We start from the raw sequence: 14,247 nt of genomic DNA on the forward strand, positions 1-14,247 counted from the left end.
AAATGTTTACTCTTTACAGTTGTGTGAGTTGAGGGAGCCTTAGTAAATGTAAGGCTTGTGTGAAAAAATAAAGAAGACCAACACATTTTTTTTTTACCATCATTTGTTCTCCCAATTATGAATATTTGTAACAGCTTTAAAAACTAAATTATCATTGCTGTAAAAAGTTTGTTGACATAAAAATAAAGATAACTATATCACTATATGGCTCTACAAACTGATCTATTTATGATACACTCTGTAAAACCACTTCACAGCTGGAATACATTATAGTATAGTATAAAGTATAAAGTAACTTAGCAGTGACATTTTTGACACTACAAAAATGTTAAAACGAGTTAAAAATATTAGGACTAATAAAATCTACTTTTTGATGTACGCGCGTTTGTAAAGATGCCCATGATCTTTCTGCATTTGCCCAAACAGCACAGCACAGCAGACCAGAACAAAAACTACATTTCCCAGGATGCAGTGCACAGCCTAGTTGAAAGGTCGACGACGTAAAAAAACGCATGCTGCCTGGAGCGGGGACAACAACAAACCACTGAAACAGCCAAACGTTTGCATTGCGTTCACATTTCTGATTGTTCCGCGTCGGCTCCCGTAGCTCGTTGTCTGCAGACATGTCTGGAAAGGCCAAAGACATCCTGAAGCTGGACCTGTATGGACTACTGGGCATTGAGATCACCGCCACACCGAAGGAGGTGTGTAGATGAGCTAGTTAGCTGGCCATAAAGCCGTCCTTTAACAGATGCATTACATGCTGCAGGAGGCTGGTGCAGCAGGCAGTTTACCCGACTGTTTGCTGAGGTAACGTTAAGGGAACAGCCTGTGTGTCTGCACCAGGAGAGGCTGTGTGACAGGTTTGAATGCAAGCAGGGTGCTATGTTAGCTGCTATCAAGGAGCTTGTAGAAGTGTGTGTGTGTGTGTGTGTGTGTGTGTGTGTGTGTGTGTGTGTGTGTGTGTGCGCGCGCGCGTGCGTGCATGTTAACTTGACACGTGAGTCTTTTTTTCTGTGAAGAGAAATATGCCAGATCCATTGAGTGAGACACAGGTAGCAGAAGACATGAACACCGGCTAAAGGCTGCATCACAACGGTGTGATGCAGCCAAAAGGCCACCAGGGGGCGACGCTGCATCAGGTTCATATTTTGTAAGCATGACATGAAAGGCCTTTTGATTACAGTGAATACAAATTCAAGGGCTGCAACCAATTTTGATCATCAAGCACCCTGCTTGTTATTTTTCTGAATAGATAATTTATAGGTTTGGTTTGTGAAATGTTAAATTAAGGAAAAAAATGACGTTCACAATTTTGCTCATTCAAAGAATACGCCATCAAATTGCTTGTTTTGTATGACCCATAGTCCAGAACCCAAAGATATTCAACTTACAATAATGTTAAACAGCAAATGGTCATAATAGAGAAGCCAGAAATATGGAGTGTTTCGGCATTTCTCTTTGACTATCACAATGGTTTCAATTATTAACCCTATTTTTCCGTTGATCAACCAATCATTAATAGACTAATTCTGTCAGCAGTAGTATCAATGCTAAACTCATTTATGGTGTTTAGTCTGCCAACTCAATGTATGTTATAATCTAAAGCTTAACCAACATATCTGATTACAAATATATCTGAATATGCTGTTATACTATGGGCAACCTATCTGAACAAATCAGGTTTGATTACCTCTGCACACTACAAACTGAATTTTGCCTTAATGAGATATTGTGCCCGCATGGATTTTGAATCCACTCCTCTATATTTTTTTATTTACCAATCCAAAGTGGTTTACCATTATGGCCTGAATCCTGCCTTTTCCCCACGACCCACTCTCATCACAGTTGCCAGCATCTAGACTCCACATCCCAATGGGAAATTTAAATAGCGGCCAAAATGAGGGAAGAATTTAATTTCTTAATTGGATTTCAAAGTCCTGTCCTCCCTGGAGGATTATCCTTGAGGAAGTTAGCGGTTGTGGCTTGGGTAGAATCAAGACTCCAAAATGCAGAAAGCTGGTTCTGTGAGGTCTGCTGATGTTCGAGAGCGATAGCGAGTCTTTGTGTGTGTGTGTGTGTGTGTGTGTGTGTGTGTGTGTGTGTGTGTGTGTGTGTGTGTGTGTGTGTGTGTGTGTGTGTGGGTGGTGCACAGAGTCTGGGGGAGTCTGGGGGGGCTCAAAAATCAATCAAGTGTGTGAAGACAGATGTCATCGGGTGGGCTGCTTATCCCGGTTATTTTACCCGCTGCTCCACCACCACTATCAGGCATGTTGTTTTGAGGAAGAAGCGCATCCCAGAGCCTGTTTATGTGGCTCAGCCACAGCTTGTATAACATTGTCCTGACGTAGGCGAGTTGCGTATTGCGTATCTCCTCCTGGTTCTGTTTAGCATCCTTTTCTGTTATCACTGCAGTTGAACTTCTTACAAGCTTGGCTGGCTGATAAATGCTGCAGGAACTGGCGTGTCGGATGCTATGATTTAATGACTGTAGATGACTTGGGGTTTGCTCTATCCTTGTGCTGCAGGAAGCTGATGCTGAAGGCTAGCCACCATTTAAAGAGTCATTCTCATGCATGTCAGCAGGGCTTGGGTAATAATTTGCTAAGTGTGTGTACCTACCCACAGATTGCTTGGTGAGACAATGGTAACAGCCAAGACCACACAAAATGTGTTTGAATCAGCTGCTTACATTGTGTCTGCTCGGTCAGGGCAGGTAGATTAGTGATGCAGCCTCGGGTCATCTGCTGTTTCAAGTCTTTCAACATCAGACAGCAGCGCCAAGCCGCCATATTTTCAATGCATTGATCTGTGTTCCACAGTTAATCAGAAAAACCTTTTCACATATGATGTAAACAAAAGACACAATCATACATTTGTTAGTTTTTTTTTTAGTTATGATTAGTTTGAAATCATTATTATAACGTCTTGAATCAAGATGTGAAAAATAACTTAAAAGTCAATATAGGGTCATACTGAATTAATGCCTAGTTTCACTGGAGGTTTGTTTTCGTCAGGTTCAAACGCACACAAACACACGGAAAGTCCATTACAGTGTCTCACTGTTTCTCTCCATTACATGCAATGTTTTCTTATTACTTGTGGTCACATCATCTTTGCCCCCTCTCTGCTCCTCCTCTTCCCATTTCCCCCGCTGTGCCTATTATTTTTTCCTCCAGCTGATAATGTCCCGTAAATAGCAGAGCGCTGTAATTAAGGAGGATGGGCCCATGGCAGATCAGGCAGGTAATCAGCCACACAGACTAGGGCCTGTGCTGGGGCCGCACTAGGACCAGTTTGTCAACTATAATTGGCAGCAAAGATTGTTGTAATGAGGACAAGATGTGGGCGTGCAGTTAAGGCTGTGGCGGGCAGGGATCGGGGGGGTATAGAGGGGTCTGTTTTTTCACTGGGCACTAACCATTAGGCTACTGTAGGCCTGCTGCTGCGTGATCAGTCTTTCCTTGATTTTTTGGTTCCTCCTGCAAACTGAAGCGTGGGAAATATTTGACATTTCTGCAATTCAGTTTGTCTTGAGAGAGGGAAAAAAATGAATGTGACAATCTTGAATAATTAGAATTGAAAGAGATGGAAGACACGACATAATTAAATACTAACATCTCTGCTCATATTAGGGCACTACGGACATCTTCTTGGTTCAGCCTAGGAGTTCCTATGGCTTTCTCTTTACAGAGCCAACCCCTAAAATGTCACGGTGAACTGCACAAATATAAAAAACGGTAGTAATTGACTAGTCCGGTAATAAGATGCCGCTCAATCTGAGCGCTTTTATCCACACATCTGCTAAACCTCTTCAAAAAGTTGGCCTGCTCTGGCTTCTAGTTTGTAGGACCAAAGGGGTTCATGGTCTTCCAGCATCAATTAGGGCTTGCGTGTTACGGCATTGATGGGAGTAATCATGTATTATTTAACAAAATGGCACTGGAGGCGCCGTAGAGACAAGACATCGTGAAGGATACAAGAGGGAGTGAGACGGAAAAGAGAGGAGGAGGAGGAGGAGGAGGAGATGGAGAGAAGAGGAGGTTAGGTAATTAACTGAAATGTAGAAAAGTGTGTGTTAACTAGAGCTTTCACTGACTGAACTCTGTGACACAGAAGTGATGAAGTGCAACATCGCCGCTCTCCACCAGAACAGCATCAATGATGACAGGCTGTACTTGTCAAACAGCTCAGCTGGCCAGACTTTAGTCCTGACGATGTCAAACATCTGCTGTGGTTCCAGCAGATGTGGCGATGTGTTTATCTTGTCAGCTGGCTTCAGGTGATGATGAACATGAGAAGTAGAGTGAGTGTGAACTGAGGACACAGCATTAGCTCATGAAGGACTACAGCAGGGGTTCTGCATGGTGGAGCGCATTTCTTTATAATCACACAGACTAACTTCACAGCTGCACACTGAAATATTACACAGAAATATTAATACATTTTTCCACCAGTATGATCAACTATTGGTTTGATCCTTTTGGAACTTTCTTTCACGCATTACAGGGAGCACCGATATGCAGGTTTTGTCACATTTTTTTCATTATTGTTGTGAGAAGTCATTACCACGCTGACAATAACATAACGCAGACTTGTACACTGTTACGGAGCGTACAACTCTAGCTAAGTTTTGTGGATATTATGATAATTGATTTTAGTTTCATGGATTTCATTATAATTAAACATATGGACGTTTATGGAAACAAATTGCTGCTTGGAGTGTTCGTGAAAGAACATTCCTGAACTCCATAGCCTGAATTTGGAAATGGTCAGCAAAAATCTTTACACAAAATTGTAGTCGAAGAACTACACCTGTTTAGCACACTGGTATAGACCTTTAGATCAGACTCTGTTTTACTATGTGTTGTAAAAGCACTGATAAGGCAGGGAGTTCTCACAACTGTTATCATTGCCAACCCATTACTCCTAATGCATTCCTTTCATATCGGTCTTTTGTACCTTTTGCTTCCTCTTGGTCCCAGAGAGGAACAGCATTTCTTTGAACTGGAACCTTGTACACTCATGAATGAAGATATATTTGAACTTGAGCTTGAGTTTTCATTTCCTTTCTTGTACTTGCCTCGCTAAAAATCTTTGGGGGAATTTGAACAAAGCCATGAGACTGTGATGGACAGCCCAGAGAAAAGAAACGGGAGAAAGAGACATGGAAGGCTAAAAAGGGGAAGTAAGCTTCGGCCAACAGTAAGAACACTCTACGTGTTTGGCTGCAGTCCCCAGACCCATGTGTCAGTGTCGATCTGTAGGACGGCTCTGTTTGCCAAGCAGCAAGACTGAATATCTCTCAGTGATGTCTAGCCTCTCAAAGCCCTCTCCATGAACCAAGTTCTCATTTACTGGAAAAAAAAAATCCTGATGTTGAAAAAGAGAGAGAAGAATGGACTTGTGACATTTAGGAGCTATCTGAGCCACGAAAACTCCAGAGGTTTCACTGGAGGCTCGTTGCTGTCATGAAATCACATCTTAGATCTTGTACCACGGACAATAGGCATCCGGCCTAATGTGCCTGAGTTGACTGTCTTGGAGACTCACTGGAGTTGCTAAAAATGTCTTGGACACTGATAGATTACACTATTATGCTTTGTTCCCTCAGGGTTGAGTTTTGTCCGTCCCCCCCCCAGTAAAGTCAGTATGTTTTGGCGTGCATTCTAGAGATAAAAATGGTGCAGAACAACACACAGGGAAACACTGCATATGCCAGAGGACCAGGCCTCCAATGCAAACGTTTCCCAGACATGAAAAAAAAGGAGCTCCCAAATTCTCACATTCTGTGGCCCGTAGCATACTGGCAGGAGATTGATCTGTGAGAAGGTGGTGGTGGTGGTGGTGGTGGTGGTGTGGGGCATGTGAAAACATGCAGAATGTTGGCATGGCCGATTAAGACTGGTGAGAAAGCGTATGTCAGTGTGTGTGCTGGTGTTTGAGCTTGGTTTTCAGGGGGGGGTGTATGTGCATGAGTCCTTAGCGTGCAATGCATATGAGCGTGCATATTTGAGGTTGTGTGCAGCGGCGCACTGTACAGCCCCCTCTGGTCTCCACGGAAAGTTTCCCCTGCTTCCGTTCTGCAGAGATCTAATGAAAACCACCTTGTCATTAACTGGTCCCTAGAAGGACCAATGAATGGTTAACATTCCAAGCAGTGACCCGGAGTTAAAAAAATCAGCTATAACTAAAGCCTCATATGACATTACTATACTCAAAAGTATTGTTTGCTTTTTTTCCACTTTGGTTCCCCCCCCCTAAAGGTTTTGGCTACCTGCCTAAGAGATTAATGGCCGCCTTCTCAGATGTGTTATAGACAATGGCACTCTGTTTGTGAATGTTATTGTAACAATTTTTTTTAAGTTTGAATAAAGGTGGACTAAATTCTAGGCTACAACTCCGGACACATTTATCTTGCACTCTGGCAATGGGCCTGAGAATAGTTTGGAGTCCTTGTGCGGGTAATTCACAGTGGAGTTTGTGCCGAGGTGGTTAGCTTCCATTAGCAACACGTCAAAAGGACACAAAGCAGAGGATCAGCTCAGGTGTTGATTTGATCCGCACAATACAATCCGTTTTATGTAACGCAGACCACGTTTCACCCCCAGCGCCTTCGTGTCAGACTGTTACCATTTGTGTCATTATTTCAATGGGAACATTGTTTTTTTTATTCAGAGTTAAGTTTTCTGGGCCAAGGACGACAGGATAAAGAAAATTGGTACTGAGAGTAAGAATTTAACGTTCACATGGCCAAGATCTGTGCTTAAGTAGATGATTCGTTCTCTTTGGATCCTAATCAACATTTCCACTCTACATGACTCTGGGGGTTCTTCTGTTTTTCTCGTAGATCAAGAAAGCTTATCGACAGAAAGCCTTGACATGCCATCCAGACAAGAATCCAGACAACCCAAAAGCAGGTGAGTGAGCCTGTCGGTGTGTTTATCTGCATTTGTCCAGCTTCACCTTCTCTCCATTCGGAGCCACTGACCTCTGTCAGTCTCCCAGTAGAACTGGAACAAGATTTATTATTTGCTTGTGCAATTTCTGCATTGTTTTCTGAAGAATTGGCGTCAATCGTCTGTCTGAGCGGCCATCAAGCTCCAAAACCAAAAAAAATGAATGCTCTAGGGTAGCGCTCTCAGCAAGTGGTACCCTGCCAGACGGCCTAGCCACAGGACTTTGTAGGAAGTGTCAGCAGAGCCTGTCTCTCCTGCTGGCTTTTGTAGCCAGACAGGACCAGCCAAACACCAGCAGCACCACTACCATCAACACCAGCCTTCCCACACTCCTTCTCTCTTTGGCTTGAGTCCTTGTGCTGCCTGTCGCCAACCAGCATGTCGGCATGCAAAAAAAAAGAAAAAAGGCACCTTGGACAAAAGACTGGTCACGAGGCATGATTTTCAAGTGAGGTTAATGTGGTTTCTGGAGACAATTCCTAATTATGTCAAAAAAACCAAAAAAAAAACCTGGGAAATTGGTGGGTTGAGAGGGATAATGCAAAAGCAGGGGGTCGGTTTCCCAGAAATGGAAAATAAGTGGTTTGGAGGGCCTCAACACTTGAACCCGCACATGGCCAGACTCTGTCCCTATCGCACGAAAGCGGAGCAAGTCTTGGGATTTGCCGGAAAGTTGTATGTAAGAGGTGACTTGGAGGTCATGAATCCCCCAAATATTTCCTCACTTTCCTCAAACCCCCCCCCATGTTGTGACACTCTGAGTTGCCTGGTGGGAGTGGCAGGTCTCTCCCTCCAGTTGGATATCATTCCAGCCCCATTATATGCATGTAGGTAACCTGACTGGCTCCACTGGCAGCCTGATCTCCAGAGCCTCCTGTTAGTGTGCACTGCCAGTCCCCACAGGGAGTAACAGTATCGGTCCGTTAGGCCTCCCATCAGTGAATGATTAAGCGTGTCTAGAATAGTGCAGTAGTTTGGCGGAGAGTGAGATTTTGGTCTCCCTCAGACCTTTTGTGTGCGTGCGTGCGTGCGTGCGTGCGTGCGTGCGTGCGTGCGTGCGTGCGTGCGTGCGTGCGTGTGCGTGCGTGCGTGCTAAATGACAGCAAGGAAGGTGGAGTCATGCGCGGTGATTGCGGCAGTGGCCCCTCGAGGTGCACTAATGGAAGATAGACGGAGAGGCCAAGGGTCTGTGTCGGAATGCACGTCTGTGTCATTGGAGAAAACAGTTTTCGTGATACTTACAGCTCCATTTTAAAATGTCTTCGGGTTGAAGATATCATGTTAAGCCCCAATCTAGATGCAATGTTCTCTTCACTTTCCTCATGGCACATCACCTTCTTTTGTATGTCTTGTGTGTAACAATTGACAGTTTATTGTAAAATGTGTAAAAACATTGGTTTCCTGAAGCTAAAAGCAAGTGTTTCTACGTGCATCCAGTAGCAAAATGTTCATTGTTTTCTCTTTATCTCGTCCCTTTTCTTTTCTAGTGGAGCTCTTCCACCAGTTGTCCCAGGCTCTCGAGGTGTTAACTGATGCTGCTGCCAAGGTTAGTGCCACTCGTGCCTCTCAACAAGTCGGAGCTGCTGATACACGCTCACACAGGGACATGTTTCACCATGGTGTCTAATACTGTTTTCAGGCTGCCTATGACAAGATCTGCGCTGCCAAGAAACAAGCAGAAGAAAGAAACAGGAAGTTAGATGATAAGAGAAAGAAAATTAAGCTTGGTGAGTCCCTTTCCTACAGCATCTCTAGGCTCTTGATTTACTGTTTTTATGCACGCTAGTTTTTTTTATTGGGATTGTAGAAGGTTATATTCAATATTTTTTTTGTCATACATATTCCAGGTTTAACAAAACACTGGCTAATACATTTGGACATATTTTGAAAGCATGGATTGTCCAGCAGGAAATTAAACAAGAGCAGCTTTTCGGAAACAATCAATTTATTTAGCACAGTTTTGTCTGTTTTCACACTTGTGTGTGTGTGTGTGTTTTTTGACAGACTTGGAGACCAGAGAGCAAAGAGCAGAAGCTGAGAGCCAGGACGAGGTGCAAATCACTAGAACACTTGAAGAAGAGGTAAGAGAATTTATAGAAACCATATGGGAGATGATAATGCACCAAACATCGCCTGGAGAAGATGGCAAAAACTCAAAATAAAGAATTTCACAGTAGTACAGGCCTGCAGCAATGTACTAGGAACAAGGTATTCCAGAGCATCCAGGAAACTCTGAAGCACACCCAGGTGTTTTTATTCTGTTTTTCGTCAAATCCGTTCTGATTTGGTTGAAATCTTCCAAAGACTTGGGTCAGGAACAAAGGCTGAGAGAGGCTTTTTTTTTTTTTTTACTGCCGTATCACAATTTTCAGTAAACCCATTAGGTGATATTGCATGACTTGGTGCACTTTGTTCAGAGAGCCAATGATAAATAAAAATGGTGTGAATGCTTCCAAGGTGAGTCATGGCCTGTGCTCAATGTGCTAAATGCATATAAATCCGTGGCCATGTGCCTTGGGGGAGTAACCAGTAGGTGGCACTGTTCCATTTTCTTTCTCATCTCAAAGTGTTATTGCCTCAACTTAGAAATAAGATTGTCTGCACTTTCCTGGAAACACAGAATAGTAGACAGGGTGTCTTGGAATGGGAGAGTCATATCGGGGATGAATTACATCAGTGGTTGACGAAGAATAAAGATTAATCATTTGCTGTCACTCAAAACTAGTATATCTGTTTGAGCACATTGTTTATTGCATGCGTCTGTTTCTACCAGATAACCCGTTTGAGAGAGGAGGGATCCCGGCAGCTTGAGGAGGAACAGAGGCTCATCCGAGAGCAGATCCAGAGAGAGAGAGAAGCTCAGCAGCATCAAACAGGAGACAGACGTACGTCTACTTCCAAGATTTGACCTAGCCCCAGTCTGCTCCAGTCCAGGTTAACGAAAACCAGTTCAGCGCAGTCCTGTTCTGCTTGGATAAATCCAGTCCGATCCAGTGAACTCCTCTTACAATCCTGAGAAGCCTCAGCTGAGTGAAACCTCTATGTTTCCAAAACCATCATACTGTCAGTCAAAACCACAGCAGTCACCAGGTTCCCTGTTGTTCGCCAAATATTATTCACATGAAAAGAAAAAAAAACACATTAAAAATAACTGAATGTATTTTTGAATTCATATTTTGCACTTTGAAGAGGTCTATTTTAGTTTCTTGGCAGTGCGTGGCCTGGTAACTGAGCAATGCACGGCACCACGTACACACATAGTTTTTCCATCAAACTTTTAACCGCCTGATAATGCTTTTGCTCTAAAGCTTCAGTGTCTCCATTTCGACATGAAAAAAAAAGTAGGATTCTTGTAAAATAAGACTATAGAAGTGTGTGTATTTAAGGGAAGTACTGATTCTTGGCCCTGGACTTTGATCCATTTTTGTGGCTGGACAATTACTCATGCATAGTCAGCACGTCTTTTGAATCTCCCCCATTTGCACGCAGTCAGGCCTCCCCACCCCTCCACTGGATCAGTGCTCTGTCTCTTGTCTCAGTGGATCATCAGACTGTACAAAGAGTCTTACATCTACCATATTACAGCAGAAAATTGCCGTCCATCTGCTTCAGTTGACTGCTATCTTAAGTGCTGCATTTCTTTCCTCAACAAAACAATTGTTTCCTTGTCTTTCCACTCCACTATCTTATTCCCCCTCTCTTTTTTTTTTATCAGATTCAGGATTGGAGAGATGTTCCAAGAGCAATGTGACCCCCAAATTGAAGGTAAGGCTTGCGGCTTGCGGCTTCTAATCAGAGGCCTAGACGGAGAGGTCAGGATGAGGGGTTGCGGTTCTTGGAAAGTAACGCAGGGAGATGGAAAAAGAGGAACAGCTCCATCTGAGTGAAAGTGCAAGCAAAAACCTCAACTGGGATTTTGATAGACCCTAGGACCCTTTGTAATTCATTATTTGGAGACCACATACGCTGTCTCACCACTGAGCACACAGGCTGTTCTAACGGCCATTCCTCCAGAGTAGGCCTGACGTCCTCAGGAGACCTGTAACGATGCCAAGAGAGAGCTTATTATATTTCCTCCTGGAAAGTGCCTAGCCTGTGCATATTAACGGACACTGGGGATGTTAGCTAATGTGTTTAGACATTAAATCTGGTTTTAAAAATTTGATAGCCATCTAGTGCAGCAGTGTATTACCCCGACATTTGTGTATTCAGTTGGAAAAACAAACAGGAGTCTTAAGACTGACGTTATCACTGGTCATAGATCTATATCAGACACTGTTGGCTCTTGTCATGTTGACAGTCAAAGATAAAATTACAATTCTGTGTTTTAATTGCATACAATTTTTTCTATAATTGTATTTCTTATGTAGTCTCCAGACTCAGATTGAGAACAATATTTTTCTTGTCCGGTAAAAGTAATATATCTTTAGCCTGACTTATTTGTTCAATATTGCAACTTTTAGAGGTTAAACCTTATTATTTTTAGATTGAACAAATCTCTGGGACTAATAAACAATTGAGGCCCCCCCGAGTAAATAAAATAATTTGATACATGATCTTGTTGTCTTTTGCGGAGTCTGTTTCATTGGAGCCGGCTTTAGCAGACTTTATTTTTTTCATTGTTGTGTCTGGTGTTGTGATTTATTCTGTGGAGCTAGAGGTCATCCTGTATTCTTTGGTGCAGGACTCTGTGTGTTAATTCTTACCATCCTAGCTGTCCGGCCGTCACCATTGGTATGAATGGAAATTGACTGCAGGTCTCACAGGTGGTGCCTGGGTGATGTTCCAAGAGTTTAACAATGTCTCTCTACCGTAGCTCCAGTCTGTCCTGATGGTTATGGTAATCTGTGCGTCACCACAGCCAAGATGTTCTTACCATACTTGGCATACTTTGCTTCCTCAACGGAGTCTAATCAATTGTGCTCTAATGATTGGACATTATCATGCACTTTTGTGATTGTTGAAAGTCCTCATGACTAATATAGACCCTCTCCTTTCTGTCTTCTTTCTCATTCTAGTTAAAGTGGAAGTGTAAAAAAGATGACGAGACGAATGGAGGCTACTCTCAAGACATTCTTTTCACACTTCTACAAAAGGTACACATCCTAAACATCAAATAAGTACTTCCACAATGCTACAGCAAACACTTAACTTACTTGCCTTTTTAGGATTCCTGTTTTTTAACACAACAGAGTATCATTTAGGAAACATTTTGAAATGATTAATATAAGAAATAAACCTCGAGGCTACAAAGGTAACTACCTCTTTATTATATCTGTATAAGGACATCGTAGGCAGTGTTTTAAATTAATGAGCAAGACTGCTTTCCTTGTGATGAAGTATAAATGTGAGGAACTTAATCAACTGGATTAATCAAAAACAGACATTCTCATCAAAGGATTAAATATATACATTTTTCACAATTAAATGTTCTGGAAATTCAATATATAAGGATAAACATTGCTATCAAAATACAAAATTCCATAAATTGTATAACGATAGAATTTGATCTCCTTGTCCCAAAGCAGAGCTCCGCTGTAACACACTTGACATCATGTGGTGTATGTGTATGTGGTGTGTATTGAGGTCTGCATGACATCAGCGCTGTAGATTGTTTTATTCTTCCACTTAAACAAGGCCCATTAAGTTTTGTTGCAGTGAAAGTGCTGAGGGCAATGTTGTAGTGCCCTTTTAAAGCCATGCACGCCATTGTTTGTGCCCCTCTTACCAGGTGATTAAGCAGTGCCGAGGGAGGCATTAGGAAATGTGCTCTTCTCATGCAACCCAGTACCACCTTATGCCATGATTCGTCACAAGGGCTTTTGGTTGGGCATAGGTTGGCCTGAAATGAGGATAGGGCAAGTGTCAGTGACGTAAAGCTGGCCGGAAAAAGCCGTGTGAATTGCTCCTCTGCACGAACGCAATCAATATGGCTCCAGGCAGGAGGGCTGTGACATCATAAACACTGTGGAGAAAAAAAGCGTTGTTCCTTTTTTAAAATTCTTAAGGAAAGGGAGTACATTTAAGGGAAATATTGTGTTTGAGATGGCAAGATCCAGTGAGTGACAAGTTAATGTTATGGTCAAATCAAAATAGCCACCGCTGTGTGGGAAAGTATGTGATGTGTATATTTTTGCATACGTACGTGTGCAGACTTGTGTACTTTGGCCGCTTAAAAATAATTTGTCGCTTAAGGGAGGAAAAAAAACTTGTTAAAACATTTATATTCTATGAAACCGAGGCCTTTTGAGAGTCTCTTTTGTCACTGTTGGCTTGCTCCTGAATGTCTTACGTAGATATTGGCATTCCTGGACTTTCCCGTTCCCAGAAAGCTACATTTTCACAGGATGAGATTCTCTGAGGCCACGTCCATCCTCCTACTGTCTCACAAGCCCCTGCAGAAGGCAGGGAGAGGTTTTGGACAAAAAGCCTAAGTTATAAATGATACAAACCCAGAGGGAATATAAAAGAACCTTTGCTCTGCTAATGGCTGTCTCAGTAGGGATCAGGTTTTTGTCTCCCTCGCTAAGATGGATTTCTAGTCCTCCTCCTCTTCTCTCCATCTCTCGGACAGAGATCTGGGAATGTCTGAGATGCTCTTTGCCCGGCTCCCCTTTTCGGCCAACCTTTCCTCTCTGTTTTGATTTATGGCAGGGAGTTGGATGTGAGACACGTACTAATTTCAGCTTTCATCCAAAAATATTGTTTATCAAATGCAATTGCGCAAGGAATAGCTAAACTTATCCAAAATTGCCTCTTGACTCTGTTGAGAAGCCACAGGGTTCACTTTTGTACATGATGTTCATTGCAGTATTACTAGCTCAGTCCCAAACACACAAACCATATCATTAGAGATTAGGGTTTAATAACCCAACACACATTGAATCCTAACTTTTATTCCAGAAGTCTTTTTATAATCACCCTGTGCTTTCAGTTCTTCAGTCTGCATATGCTTTGGGTTTTCATGCTTATGGGTTGTGCTGTGAAAGGAAATACTAATTTGAATGTTCTGCATCTCTCCTCTTCCTCCATTTGACTTTTCTTTTATTCTCCCATTTCTTACCTCTAGTACGGGGATGTTTCGAATGTGATCGTATCGAGTAAGAAGAGAGGAAGCGCTGTGGTTGAATTTGCAACTGTGAGAGCAGCTGTAAGTACCCAACTCTTCCCCGGTCAGTGTCCTCATTCTCTTTGTTCAATACTAGAAATCTTCTTCAAAACAGACATTTTCATGCAGCCACATTTGTTTACAGCTTACTCTCCTCAAAGTCTCCGGTTACCCGCCAAG

The 14,247-nt window shown here is 42.7% G+C and overlaps 1 protein-coding gene across 1 annotated transcript in view; it reads left to right on the forward strand.

Moving 5' to 3' along the window:
• Positions 1 to 480: 480 nt before the first annotated feature.
• Positions 481 to 14,247, forward strand: part of dnajc17 (DnaJ (Hsp40) homolog, subfamily C, member 17) — a 31,543-nt gene continuing 17,776 nt past the window's right edge. Inside the window, exons 1-9 of the mRNA XM_054614123.1 lie at positions 481 to 704; positions 6,851 to 6,920; positions 8,447 to 8,505; positions 8,599 to 8,686; positions 8,964 to 9,040; positions 9,733 to 9,844; positions 10,675 to 10,724; positions 11,978 to 12,055; positions 14,029 to 14,109. Of these exons, the coding sequence (XP_054470098.1) occupies positions 624 to 704; positions 6,851 to 6,920; positions 8,447 to 8,505; positions 8,599 to 8,686; positions 8,964 to 9,040; positions 9,733 to 9,844; positions 10,675 to 10,724; positions 11,978 to 12,055; positions 14,029 to 14,109 (696 nt within the window). The 5' untranslated portion in view covers positions 481 to 623. The remainder of the gene's footprint in view (positions 705 to 6,850; positions 6,921 to 8,446; positions 8,506 to 8,598; positions 8,687 to 8,963; positions 9,041 to 9,732; positions 9,845 to 10,674; positions 10,725 to 11,977; positions 12,056 to 14,028; positions 14,110 to 14,247) is intronic.

The sequence above is a fragment of the Anoplopoma fimbria genome, chromosome 15 (genome assembly GCF_027596085.1).
Source record: "Anoplopoma fimbria isolate UVic2021 breed Golden Eagle Sablefish chromosome 15, Afim_UVic_2022, whole genome shotgun sequence".
Lineage (NCBI taxonomy): Eukaryota > Metazoa > Chordata > Actinopteri > Perciformes > Anoplopomatidae > Anoplopoma > Anoplopoma fimbria.